Raw genomic sequence first — 13,955 nt, 5'->3', positions numbered from 1 at the left:
CATCAACTTGCTGCAGATGGTGTCACTGTGCATCGGTCAACTATACAACGCACTTTGCACAAGGAGAAGCTGTATGGGAGAGTGATGCGAAAGAAGCCGTTTCTGCAAGCACGCCACAAACAGAGTCGGCTGAGGTACGCAAAAGCACATTTGGAGAAGCCAATTTCTTTTTGGAAGAAGGTCCTGTGGACTGATGAAACCAAGATTGAGTTGTTTGGTCATACAAAAAGGCGTTATGCATGGCGGCAAAAAAACACAGCATTCCAAGAAAAACACTTGCTACCCACAGTAAAATTTGGTGGAGGTTCCATCATGCTTTGGAGCTGTGTGGCCAATGCCGGCACCGGGAATCTTGTTAAAGTTGAGGGATACATGGATTCCACTCAGTATCAGCAGATTCTTGACAATAATGTTCAAGAATCAGTGACAAAGTTAAAGTTACGCAGGGGATGGATCTTTCAGCAAGACAATGATCCAAAACACCGCTCCAAATCTACTCAGGCATTCATGCTGAGGAACAATTACAATGTTCTGGAATGGCCATCCCAGTCCCCAGACCTGAATATCATTGAACATCTGTGGGATCATTTGAAGAGGGCTGTCCATGCTCGGCGACCATCAAACTTAACTGAACTGGAAATGTTTTGTAAAGAGGAATGGTCAAAAATACCTTCATCCAGGATCCAGGAAATCATTAAAAGCTACAGGAAGCGACTAGAGGCTGTTATTTTTGCAAAAGCAGGATCTACTAAATATTAATGTCACTTTTCTGGTGAAGTGCCCATACTTATGCACCTGTCAAATTTTGTTTGAATGCAGATTGCACATTTTCTGTTAGTACAATAAACTTCATTTCAAGGCAGAAACATTACTGTGTCCAACAGTTATTACATATATCAAACTGAAATAGCTGTTGCAAAAACACCAATTTTTATAAAACATTAAGCTTAAGATTAATAGGGGTGCCCAAACTTTTTCATATAACTGTATATGACTTTATTGCCATTTTTAATATAAGGTATGGCTTCACTAAAAAGGCCTTATTCAAGTTTAAAGAGGACCTGTCACTTGCTCAAAAAAATGAGTTAAATTCTTTGTTAAAATCCCTGAGATATTCACATTTATTGCTTTTGGAAATCTCTGAAGAAGCACCCATTTGAATTGCAAGCAGCGTTTTCTCTGGGGGCATGTACTTTCATCCCTCCATCCCAGACGCTATCAATCAAATCTCAAGATCCCATAGAAGCCTCTGAAGAAACGCCCAATTGATCTACGAGCAGAGATTTCACATACTGCGCTCCAAATGCAATATCTCTGCAATGGAGTGACACAGCACAAAATGAAAAAAAATATCAGAATCAGGAGAGCGCAGGGATTTTTCAGATATTTCTATTATTATTGTATTTTTTTTTTATAATGTATTTCACTCAGGTTTTTTGAGACAGGTCCTCTTTAAAAGGTTTTGAAAAGTTAACTAGTATTAAATTTAATACTTGTGCTTAGAAGTGTGTTCTTGCCACAGCATATTTCCTACTAGAGATGAGCGAATCCGACCTTAAAAGTTTGGGGTTTGTACCGGACTGTTATTGTCCGGCACTAAACTCCGAACATGGACTTTTTCCAGCTCAGAAGATTAGGTCCCCATTATTTTCAGTGGAGTTCTGGTACCCGAACGGAACTTTGGAATAAAATTTGTGTTGGGAGTCAGAATCCGAACTTCCATGAGTCCGCTCATCCTCATTTACTACCACTCATTACAAAACAAGTTAACAAAGCAAACCATGCACAAGCCACATATGCATACTTAGGGTATGTTCACACAACGTTTTGTTTTTTTTTTCAGGTGATTTTGTTTTGCATTATTCCTGCATTTTTGTGACTTCTTTTTACTGTTGTTTTCTGTACGTTTTATTAAAGCCATTCAACAATGAAAACTGCAAACAGTTTGTCAAGCAAAAAAGCTGACAAAATGCTCAAAAACATTCCTGAGTTTCTACTGGGGGTCTTTAGAGCCTTACATTGACTTGTATTGTAAAATGCCAGAAGAATGGACATGTCATGTCTTTTATCTGCTTGACATCTTTTAGAACCTGAAGCTGTTAAAAGACCCTCAAAAGCCTGATCATATGAACAGCAAATTATTTTTATTTTTTTACATGGAAATGAATGTCCATTTTTCTTACTGTTTTGCAGGGCTTTTTCAAGCCAGTTTTAGAGCGGGCTCACTCCAAACCTGCTTGAAAATACATTGTGTGAACATACCCTTATGGTGGATTCGGGATACACATATGTCAGCCCACAGCTATCTTCAGATGTAATGGCCTATACGAAGAAGCCTAAAAATGTAGAATTAAATCTCATTTTATTTTTTCTGTTATTTATTGAACCCCTTCACAACAAAAAATGATGTGTGTAGCTTCCTATTTGTATGGGCCCAGGGGTTAATTAAGAGTAGAAAGGGCCCCGGGCAGTTTAGAAGGCGCGCCCCCCCACCCCATACACACACCTGATGTATCACGTGACATGTCACATGATCACGTGAAATTAATTTGGCACAATATTAATATATTAATTATAATAATTTTTTTTACATTAATTGTATGACTTAATATTGAGCACAATTAAGTATGCTGACATCCCCTATATACAATATGAGACCCTACACACAATGTGAGCTGCCGCAGTCCTCCTATACACAGCAGGAGGCCGCACGTAGCCATCTATACACAGCGGGAGGCCGCACGTAGCCATCTATACACCACAGGATGCCGCACCGTGCCATCTATACACAGCGGGAGGCCACACGGTGCCGTCTATACACAGCGGGAGGCCGCACGGTGCCCCCCCAGAGACAGCGGGAGGCCGAACGGTGCCCCCCCAGAAACAGCGGGAGGCCGCACGGCGCCCCCCCAGAGACAGCGGGAGGCCGCACGCAGTCACGCACACACACACACAAACATATAAATACACGCATAAACACATTTGAAACACAAAAATACATATAAACAGACATCACACAATGATATCTGCCTGCACACACACACACACTCTCACACACACACACACACACACACTCTCACACACACACACACACACACTCAACACTGACACACTCACTCATCATCTCCCGGCTCGGCTCCAGTCATCCAGCTCCTCTCCGGTGGTAAGCAGCAGTGCAGAGCGCACACTGCGTGAAGTCACACTAGCAGACACGGCCACGCACAGGGCTGTGACGCGGCCGAAGAAGCAGCGGCCGTGCGCAGCTGCTGGGGGAGTGGTCCGGGGGCCCCCCGCCTCTTACTGCCGGTATGTGCCGCGGCGCCGCACATATTATAATGAGGGCAATCTGGCCATGGGCCCCCGGTAGCCCAGATTGCCCTCATTATAATCAGCCTATGTATGGGCCTCATACAGCTGATACATGAAATAATGTCTTTTACTTCACACGCAGCCATTAGATCACTATACTGTGTAATGTTTTTATGAAGAAAAACTACATCAAGTCAGACATTTAAGAAAGAATTATTAACAATTAAAAGGCACTGATTCATGCTATAAAACTGGCGTTGCATATGTGAGGGACAGAATGAGGCTGGTTAATATTGGCATAGTATTGTTGTTTGAAATTATGTGAATCTGACCAAGAACGGACTCAAATTTTGAATGGCTGCAGAGATAAAACAGTATTGTTATTATAATAACTAATCTTATAGAAATCATGATGTTATGACCGAACGTTCATAAAATGTCAGATTACCATCTATTGATGCTACAGTACTGCTAAAATAACATAAGATTCTTCAGGTACCTAGTATTAATATTGCTGTGGAGCAGGTGTGTATATATACATACCGTAATTAATTTATGACCTGAGCAGGTTTGTTACTAGCCCCTGCAGTGGAGTTTAATTATATGCTGCAAGTGTCATATAGTACTGTAGTAGTGTGCTTGTATGTGTGGGTGTGTGTGTGCATATATATATATATATATATATATATATATATATATATATATATATACACACACACACACACGCTGCTCAAAAAAATAAAGGGAACACTCAAATAACACATCCTAGATCTGAATGAATGAAATATTCTCATTGAATACTTTGTTCTGTACAAAGTTGAATGTGCGAACAACAAAATCACGCAAAAATCATCAATGGAAATCAAATTTATTAACCAATGGAGGCCTGGATTTGGAGTCACCCCTAAAATTAAAGTGGAAAAACACACTACAGGCTGATCCAACTTTGATGTAATGTCCTTAAAACAAGTCAAAATGAGGCTTAGTATTGTAGTATTGTGTGTGGCCTCCACGTGCCTGTATGACCTCCCTACAATGCCTGGGCATGCTTCTGATGAGGTTGCGGATGGTCTCCTGTGGGAACTCCTCCCAGATCTGGATTAAAGCATCCGCCAACTCCTGGACAGTCTGTGGTGCAACGTGACGTTGGTGGATGGAGCCAGACATGATGTCCCAGATGTGCTCAGTCGGATTCAGGTCTGGGGAACGGGCGGGCCAGTCCATAGTTTCAATGCCTTCATCTTGCAGGAACTGCTGACACACTCCAGCCACATGAGGTCTGACATTGTCCTGCATTAGGAGGAACCCAGGGCCAACCGCACCAGCATATGGTCTCACAAGGGGTCTGAGGATCTCATCTCGGTACCTAATGGCAATCAGGCTACCTCTTGTGAGCACATGGAGGGCTGTGCGGCCCTCCAAAGAAATGCCACCCCATACCATTACTGACCCACTGGCAAACCGGTCATGCTGAAGGATGTTGCAGGCAGCAGATCGCTCTCCACGGCATCTCCAGACTCTGTCACGTCTGTCACATGTGCTCAGTGTGAACCTGCTTTCATCTGTGAAGAGCACAGGGCACCAGTGGCGACTTTCCCTATCCTGGTATTCTGTGGCAAATGCCAAGCGTCCTGCACGGTGTTGGGCTGTGAGCACAACCCCCATCTGTGGACGTCAGGCCCTCATACCACCCTCATGGAGTCGGTTTCTTACCGTTTATGCAGACACATGTCATTTTCACTTGTTTTAAAGACATTACATCAAAGTTGGATTAGCCTGTAGTGTGTTTTTCCACTTTAATTTTGGGGGTGACTCCAAATCCAGGCCTCCATTGGTTAATAAATTTGATTTCCATTGATGATTTTTGTGTGATTTTGTTGTCAGCACATTCAACTTTGTACAGAACAAAGTATTCAATGAGAATATTTCATTCATTCGATCTAGGATGTGTTATTTGAATGTTCCCTTTATTTTTTTGAGCAGTGTATATATACAGTGCATTGTGAAAGTATTTGGCCCCCTTGAACTTTTCTACCTTTTGTCACATTTCTGGCTTCAAACATAAAGATATAAAATTCTAATTTTTTGGGGAAGAATCAACAACAAGTGGGACACAATCGTGAAGTGGAACGAAATTTATTGGATATTTTAAACTTTTTTTAACAAATTAAAAACTGAAAAGTGGGGCGTGCAATATTATTCGGCCCCTTTACTTTCAGTGCAGAAGTTCAGTGAGGATCTCTGAATGATCCAATGTTGTCCTAAATGACTGGTAATGATAAATAGAATCCACCTGTGTGTAATGATAAAATATTGGACAACCTCTTTAAAATGGGGTTTGTCGTGGGAGTCATCATTTTGAAGACAAGAATGCCACTACGTGCTGCACTTTTCTTGCCCTCAATAATGCTCTTTGACATATACATTGGTGTCTAGGGGAAGTGCTGCTTAATAGGTATCATAATAGCACCTAGTGTAATGATCACATATTAGGAACTCCTAAAAGAGACTATGGACACTGACGCAGGGAGACATCTGCCTATTCTTGAACTTATAAACTTTTGTTTTATTCCAGAGTACCTGAAACGGTGGACATCAGCCTTCTCTTTTCCATATAAAAAACACTGTTTCTTCAAACAGAGGCTTTTGCACATATTATAGGGTTATGGTGTTGCTGGTATTTTTGTATTCATATAGAAGGAATCTACTTTTCCTTTTTTATATCTCAATAGTAATGCCAGGCTGATACTATTAAGCAAGGCTGGATGTACTATTCCATTTTAGTCATCTTTTACAGAGCATAAATTTGCTAAAAATTGTTCTTTTATTGAATGATACTATACTCTAAACTCATTGACATCAAGATTTTCTTTTACAAATACCAGAGACTTCTGCTTTTAAAGACCGAGCTTTGTGTTTAATTACCCAAACAAAATTGCATAAATATGAATGAGCACTAATGGTAGTAACTCTGCTTGGTGGTAGGCAAAACAAACTGATTTCTAAATGATTTGTACAGAAAATGAGGAGTGAGAGTGGCCATTAGGTTTTAAACACTCTTAAATGATAATGTGGTCATCCATCCGTTAAGATGGAAAGTTGGAAACTGAGGGATAACTGCATGAAATGCCTTGCCTGCAGATGTAAATGATCTTAATGTTTTAACTAGGTATTGCGGGCATTGTTATATGGAGTCCTACTGCGATTTATGTATAAATGTATATAATTTGAGGATTTTGGTATGCAAAATGATCAATCTCTATTTCTAAAGGCCTATTTACACGGCCGAAGGAGTGCCAGTCGTGGATACCACAATTCAGCCAGCATTAATTCAAAGGCCTGTGTTTCAGAACAAACGTTTTTACATTTGTTTGGTCAATTGTCGGCCCATGTAAAAGGGAATTTAGTGTTTTACCTTTTCATTGAGAGACATCATTGGGGATTTGTTGTCTTCTCAGTTTTGTTCTTTTGTTTGTTTGTTTTTTTTCTTCTTTTTTTTACAGCAACACTAGTATAGTCTTCAGTCCTATTGTTGCCGTCAAATACAAGCCCCCCAAAAAAACTATAGGTCCTTTGGGGTTTACTGGTATCAACTTGAAAGTGAACTTATTAACCCTATGGTAGATAGCGTGTCTATGAAACCTGAAACATGATTCAAAATACTGTGTACATACCACAATGCAGCAGAACTATACAAGCTAGGAGAGATTTCATAGCTCATATGGGTTTACATTTTGTTAAAGTATACCATTTAGAATAATAATACACCATGTTCCAAATTATTATGCAAATTATATTTTTCTCTGATTTTCCTAAATGGTCGATGCAAATAAATATAATGTCCAAATCAGAGTATAAATCACACTTTATTGGACAAACCTCCCAATGATATACATACAGCATACAGCGACTAATGAATACATGAGCTCTACTATTGTAAACGTTAAAAACGTAAGGTACTTAGTTAGCAGTTTTCAATCAAAGAGTACAAAAGCTATTCAACCATGTCAAGGTGTACCTTTTAATATGGATGGTTCCTAATCACTATTTAACCTAAAAGGAAACCAGGTGTAGCTCGCAATTAAAACCTTGAATGGGAAAGATAGGTGGATAAGGGTGCTGAGCAGCCCTGCAGCGGGCCACACCACCCAATATGTATTCATTAGTCGCAGTGTGTTGAAGCGCTGTGTATGCATATATTTGTATATTAGCCACATAGCATATTTGTGCACCTGTACAGGAAGTTCATTCTGAAGGTGTGTGGCCCTATGTTTTTCTTTTTTTGCTTGTTCTCAATGATGCCAGTATTTTTTTTTTTTTCAAAACTAAAAAAACTTGAAATGCACTGTTCCAAATTATTATATACAACAAACTTTCCAAAGTTTTATACAGTTAAGTCCATATATATTTGGACAGAGACAACATTTTTCTAATTTTGGTTCTAGACATTACCACAATGAATTTTAAACAAAACAATTCAGATGTAGTTGAAGTTCAGACTTTCAGCTTTCATTTGATGGTATCCACATTAAAATTGGATGAAGGGTTTAGGAGTTTCAGCTCCTTAACATGTGCCACCCTGTTTTTAAAGGGACCAGAAGTAAACAGATTAAATACTTGTAAATAAAATGTTCATTTCTAGTACTTGGTTGAAAACCCTTTGTTGGCAATGACTGCCTGAAGTCTTGAACTCATGGACATCACCAGACGATGTGTTTCCTCCTTTTTGATGCTCCGTCAGGCTTTCACTGCGGTGGTTTTCAGTTGCTGTTTGTTTGTAGGCCTTTCTGTCTGAAGTTTAGTCTTTAACAAGTGAAATCCATGCTCAATTGGGTTGAGATCAGGTGTCTGAACTTCAACTGCATCTGAATTGTTTTGTTTAAAATTCATTGTGGTAATGTCTAGAACCAAAATTAGAAAAATGTTGTCTCTGTCCAAATATATATGGACCTAACTGTAGGTTGTAAAATGGTCATCTGTTGAATTTTCAGCATTAAGAGGTCACAATTACTGACAGCAAAACATCTTAAGAGGCCAAGTTATCTTTGATATCTCCTTCACAATTCTTGTATCTATTGATCGTGTGAGTTTTTGGATAGTTTCTGGTTGAACTATTTTGCAGGATGTCAGAATAGCTTCCCAGAGGTGCTGATTTGATGTGAACTGCCTCCCACCCTCCTAGTTCGTTTGCTTGAGGATACACCAAATGGAGTTGAGGTCAGGGAAGGATGGTGGTCACACCATGGCTTTCTCTCCTTTTATGCCCAAAGCAGCCAATGACTCAGATATTATTTGCAGCATGAGATGGAGCATTGTCTTGCATCAAGATGATTTTGCTACAGACGGCACGGTTCTTCTTTTTGTACCATGTAAGAAAGTAGTCAATCAGAAACTCTATATACTTTGCCAAGGTCATTTTCACATCTTCAGGGACCCTAAAGGGGCCTACCAGCTCTCTCGCCATGATTTCTGCCCCAAAAGTGACTCCCCTATCTCCTTTCTGATATCTCAGCCTTGTAGGGACATGGTGGCCATCCACTAACCATCCACTACTACATCCTGGGTTGCACGGTACTCATTACTAAACAAGACTGTTTTAAAATTAGTCCTCATGTATGTCTAGGCCCACTGTAACTATTTCTGCTTGTGAGCACTGTTTAGAGGTGGCCAAATATTAGGTCTATGCACAACTGCAAGCCTCTGGAGGATCATACACCTTGAGGTTCACGGGACTCCAGAGGCATCGGCAGCTTCAAATACCTGTCTGCTGCTTTTATTTTAGCAGCCGTTCTCTTAAGGATTTGTCTGGCAGAAGCCTTTCCTCATTATGCCTTTATCTGCACGAACTTGTCGGTGCTTTGTATCAGCCATCAATTTCTTCACAGTATGATGATCACGCATAAGTTTTCGTGAAATATCTAATGTTATCATACCTTGTCCAAGGCATTGCACTATTTGATGCTTTTGGCAGCAGAAAGATCCTTTTTCTTTCCCATATTGCTTGAGACCTGTGGCCTGCTTAATAATGTGGAATGTCCTTCTTAAATAGTTTTCCTTTAAATGCTAAACTAAATATCACTGGTGTTTCAGATTGATTTTAGTGATCCAAAAAGCTCTGAGACATATGGTAATATCATCCATAAGTTTATTTGAAAAACAAAATTGTAATATAAGAAACTTGATTATTAAGCCCAATATTCGACTAACCAGACTTGGAGTAGGTCACCAGTCTAGGGCTGTGGATTTTCTAAATAACGCTTAACAAAAGAGATCCCATGTGTCCCTAATGTCTGAAAAATGGCCCAACTTTCTCACAAAAGTCGGGTCCAAACTTCCGCTGTGTGGGATCTGGTAACTCTCCACAGCCATCATCACTATGAAAGAGAGAGATCTCACAATGCCTTGTTCGTTGCTGTAACACAGCACTGCTGCGCGTTTTACTAAGCTGGTACCGAATGGTGACATCAGGGCAGTTACCGTTCAGCTTAGTAAAGTACGTGGCAGTGCTTGGTTAATGAGCAAGATCTCTGACCATTCTACGGCTGCCCACTGTTTTTTTTTTTATAAAGGACAGCTGGTGATGGGTATTCTTTAAAAATATAATGTTGTAATGATTTGCAAATGAAGGAAAGTACCAGACACTAATACAAATATGTTTGCATTTCCAGGCTTATCTATGGGATAATAATAAGGATGTGGTAGAATGGCTGGAAAAACAATTGACTGAAGATGAGGGGACCCGTTCTGTTGTTGATGAAAATATCACATACATTTCTAGAGATTATATCCTCAAACAAATTCGCAGGTACTGAGTTATTTTTTTATTACAAATGATTATACATATTCATAGGCAATTTATTTATTTTTAACTTGACTGCATGTATTTTGAGCTAAGAATAATTTTTGCAAATGTCTTACATTAAAAACTTTGCATTAAGGCAGTTAGCTTTCCTGCTCATTGCTACTGCAGAACAAGATTAACTTAGGCTGCATTCACACTGAAAGATAATCGTGAACAAGTGAGCAAAAGCTCCTTCTGAGTTTGTAACTTTTGTTTCCTCTCCTTTCAGCTGATTTATGACCACCAATCACTTGAAGGGAGAGCTGAACTTTCCCTGTGACCATAAGCTAAGAGGAGCTCAGTAATAGACAGATAAGAGTCACAAACTGTCAGAATGGTCTGACTGATTGTTAGTTAAAGGGAACTTGTCACCAAATTTGTCACATAGCTTAAAATATCAACTTATTCAGTATCTGCGCTGCTTTCCCCAAATCGTTATGTAATCCCCTGACTCCTCCTGTATACCCCAGAAAAAACTTTTTAAGTTCTCCCTTGTTGTGTTCTAACTGGGTCCATCCAGTCCGATGGACATGGCTTCAGATTTTTAACCCCCTGATCAGTGACTGGAGCTGCACGATTCTATGACTGACCAGCAGGATTTCAGTTTCTCCCGATAGCTGGGTTTTTCTGTGCAACATCCGGGTACCTTTGTAACTCTACTAACCTGCCGGTTAATGGTATTTAGAGACATAATAAGTTCCCCTTAAAAAAAAAGGCCAGAAGTTGTCCATATTTTTTAAATAGAACCCTTACTTTATCAATCAAGCATACATTGCCATATGCGTAGCATTTTTTTCCCTAGCTTTGAATATAGTGATCCAACATTAGTGGCGTGTTTTATTATCATTCTTACTTTTAATAAATGCAGAAAGATTTGTGCTTTTAATATTCTTATCTTTTGCTATTTAATATAGCTGTGATATATTTTACATTTTTTTTTAGTAAACCAAAGCACATTTTTTTATGTAGACTGCTACTATGAAGTAAAAGGAGAAAAGGGAGTGGATGAGGGGGTGATGATAGCTGCAGAGGATGCAATCTCCGATATTGATTGTTTCAGTATTGCTGCAAAGATTGTTATCCCAGGGATTATTGTAGACCTATTCTGGATTATAATTTTTGTTGGTTTAACATCAACATATTAGTTTTCCTTATTTTTATCTCAGTAGTTTTTATGACCTGCAGCAGTTCTCCTACTGAACCCATCTATGGGCAAAGGGCACTACTTAATAAAATGTCCGTATGGGAATAAGTAATTATCTTGAAATAAAGTATGAATATAGGTATGAGACGTTTAAGCCTTCATTCATCCTCTGCTGAATTTTTGCTTTGTAGAATTTGTCTTTTTCTTTTGTCTCGTACAATAATTGTACTCATTTATAATCTGTTACTATCCTTACAGCTTGGTGCAAGAAAACCCAGAAGTTGCCATGGATTCAATTGTTCATATGACACAACACATTTCACCTACACAGAGAGCTGAAATTGTGCGAATTCTGTCAACCATGGATTCCCCGACATCTACATAGAGCTCTGTTTGGAGTTCAACCTCAACATGTACAACTGTTCTGTTTCGGAACGAAGAAACATTCTAGAACGATGAATAACATTTTAAAATTCAATTTTTTATATATATTAGTTATGTGATGCAAAATTTGTATAAAATGAGAACACACCTCTTGTAGATATATTATATTGCTTGAAAATGAGGAAACATGCAAATCTGCCATCTCTCTGTCCTGATTCCATTTTTCAAAGGGGCTTAGTCTATTGGAGATATCCAAAGGTGCAAGTGTCCTAGACCAAGAGAGTAATTGACCCATTGCTTGGGAGCATACTTACTGTGACTTAGTTGCACCAGAATCTTAGTCGTGGGTGCTTGTCGGTTAGCATGTAAGCTTTGGATGCTTGTGGAGTAATTAGAAAAAAGTCTAAATTTGTGTGTTTGCTTCATTGCGTGTGCTAAGAATTTTAAAATAAGGTGTGAAAGGATAAGGATTGTGTTACCACTTAGACCTTTCCTTGTCGTTCTAGTATTTTTGCACCTATAGTACAAGCTATTTCATAGAGATATGCATCCTTTATCAGTGTTTCACTTTAAGACCCATTTCTAAAACTGTCCTCAAAGCTCACTTGGTCAATGTACACTATTGTATTATATTGTATATGGGAGTGTAAATCTCATATTTTGGACAAGGTCATTAACCCGTTTTCTGACTACCATTACCAATCCCAACTTGAGGTGAAACGTGCTCATGGTTTGTGTTGGTTGTCTATATGCAGTGTGCAGTCTAGGTTCTTTTTATGAAGTTACAGTAGTGTATGCCATGGCCACTCAGCTTTGCCGAAAATAGGTATAGTCACCTTCAACTTTATATCTACACTAAGCTCCTCTGTAAATGTAATAGGATTGTCATGGAGGCTACTTCCCTGTATAATACTCACGTCAGCTTGACAGAGACCGGAATCCGCCACATTCGCTTGGTGGTGGTGGCTCACTTCTCACCCAGAAATAAGTAAAAATGACAATAAACATGTTACAAAAATAGAAGCAGCAGCCAAATATTAGCAAAAATAGTAGTCCGTTAGCTCTTTTACATATATAGTGGACCTTCTGTTGTTTTTTTGTGATATTTTATAAGAATATGGAAAGTTTCTTTAAAAGAAGCATTATATGCTAGTTATATTTTGGTGACAAAACTTACATGACTATATATATATATATATATATATATATATATATACATACATATGCACATGATTTGCGACTGGTCCTCACATGTATTAAAGCTGTCAAACCGTTGCAAATCATGCGCACGAAGTGACTAAAACATAACACCTGAGCACGCTGAAGATACTCGGCGAGCACCCGAGCATGCTCGCCGAAAGGGTTAACCGAACTTACTCGCTCATCACTAGTGTATATATATCTATAGTCATGTGTGTGTATATATATATATATATATATATATATATATATATATATATATATATACATACACATTCAGAGAGATATCTATATAGCTATTTACATATAGATATATAGATGAGCAGTTATCTGTTTTCACACCTATTAGCATCTTGTTTAATTGTGTTACCAGACACCAGCAAAAAGAGGCTAGTAGAAGTCTGTAGTGTCAGGCTGACCCAACAAGCTGCATATTTACTAATCATCTAAGTTATAAAGTAGGATATATGATTCCTCCTCCCCGGAATCTCATGTCCCAGCATCTCATTACTAGAAATAACAATTGTGTAATATTCATTGACCTTTGTAAAATAACACTTCTACACATCACATTATACAAATGCGTAGTGAGAAATGTGTCAGTGCCTGTCTGAGCCATGTCAGCACTAAATTAAAGGACACTTCAAATGTTTAAAACGTATCAAATCCATCTCTCCATGGAGTATTAAACACAATTTATTTTCATTTGCTCAGGTGACTGCATCTCTTGTCAGTGGTTTCTGTGTCTCGCTGCCACTCATAAGTATCGGCAGCCCCAGCAACAATGAAATAAAACTGTATTTAATAGTGTGGAGAGGGAAGCAGCCTTACAACCAGCACATTTATATTTCTGAAAATATATATCACGGATAGGTTTGAAGTTTTTAAAGGGGAGCATGACAATTCCCTGCCATAAATCGGCAGGGATGGTACAAAGAATGACGTGGAATAAATACGTTACACTTATCACTGCTAAATCCTCAACATAGACTTAGCAAAGCAGAAATAGTGTTAATGATCTACTGATGAAAACTGTTCTATTACGGTTTAATCCTGGCTGTTAGCCGAATCCACAAA

General features: G+C 38.9%; 1 protein-coding gene across 2 annotated transcripts in view; it reads left to right on the top strand.

The window, feature by feature from the left end:
* The window catches only part of ACACA (acetyl-CoA carboxylase alpha), a 486,736-nt gene extending 473,051 nt beyond the window's left edge, over positions 1-13,685 (top strand). For both annotated transcript variants that reach the window (XM_073666704.1, XM_073666703.1), the window contains exons 55-56: positions 9,978-10,114; positions 11,553-13,685. In XM_073666704.1, the coding sequence (XP_073522805.1) occupies positions 9,978-10,114; positions 11,553-11,679 (264 nt within the window). In that variant the 3' untranslated portion in view covers positions 11,680-13,685. The remainder of the gene's footprint in view (positions 1-9,977; positions 10,115-11,552) is intronic.
* Positions 13,686-13,955: the final 270 nt, after the last annotated feature.

This window comes from Phyllobates terribilis, unplaced genomic scaffold (assembly GCF_046119375.1).
Source record: "Phyllobates terribilis strain yellow unplaced genomic scaffold, ASM4611937v1 Scaffold_2__4_contigs__length_985480577, whole genome shotgun sequence".
Lineage (NCBI taxonomy): Eukaryota > Metazoa > Chordata > Amphibia > Anura > Dendrobatidae > Phyllobates > Phyllobates terribilis.
Note: the sequence above shows the minus strand (reverse complement) of the source record. Positions and strands in the feature narration are given on the sequence as shown.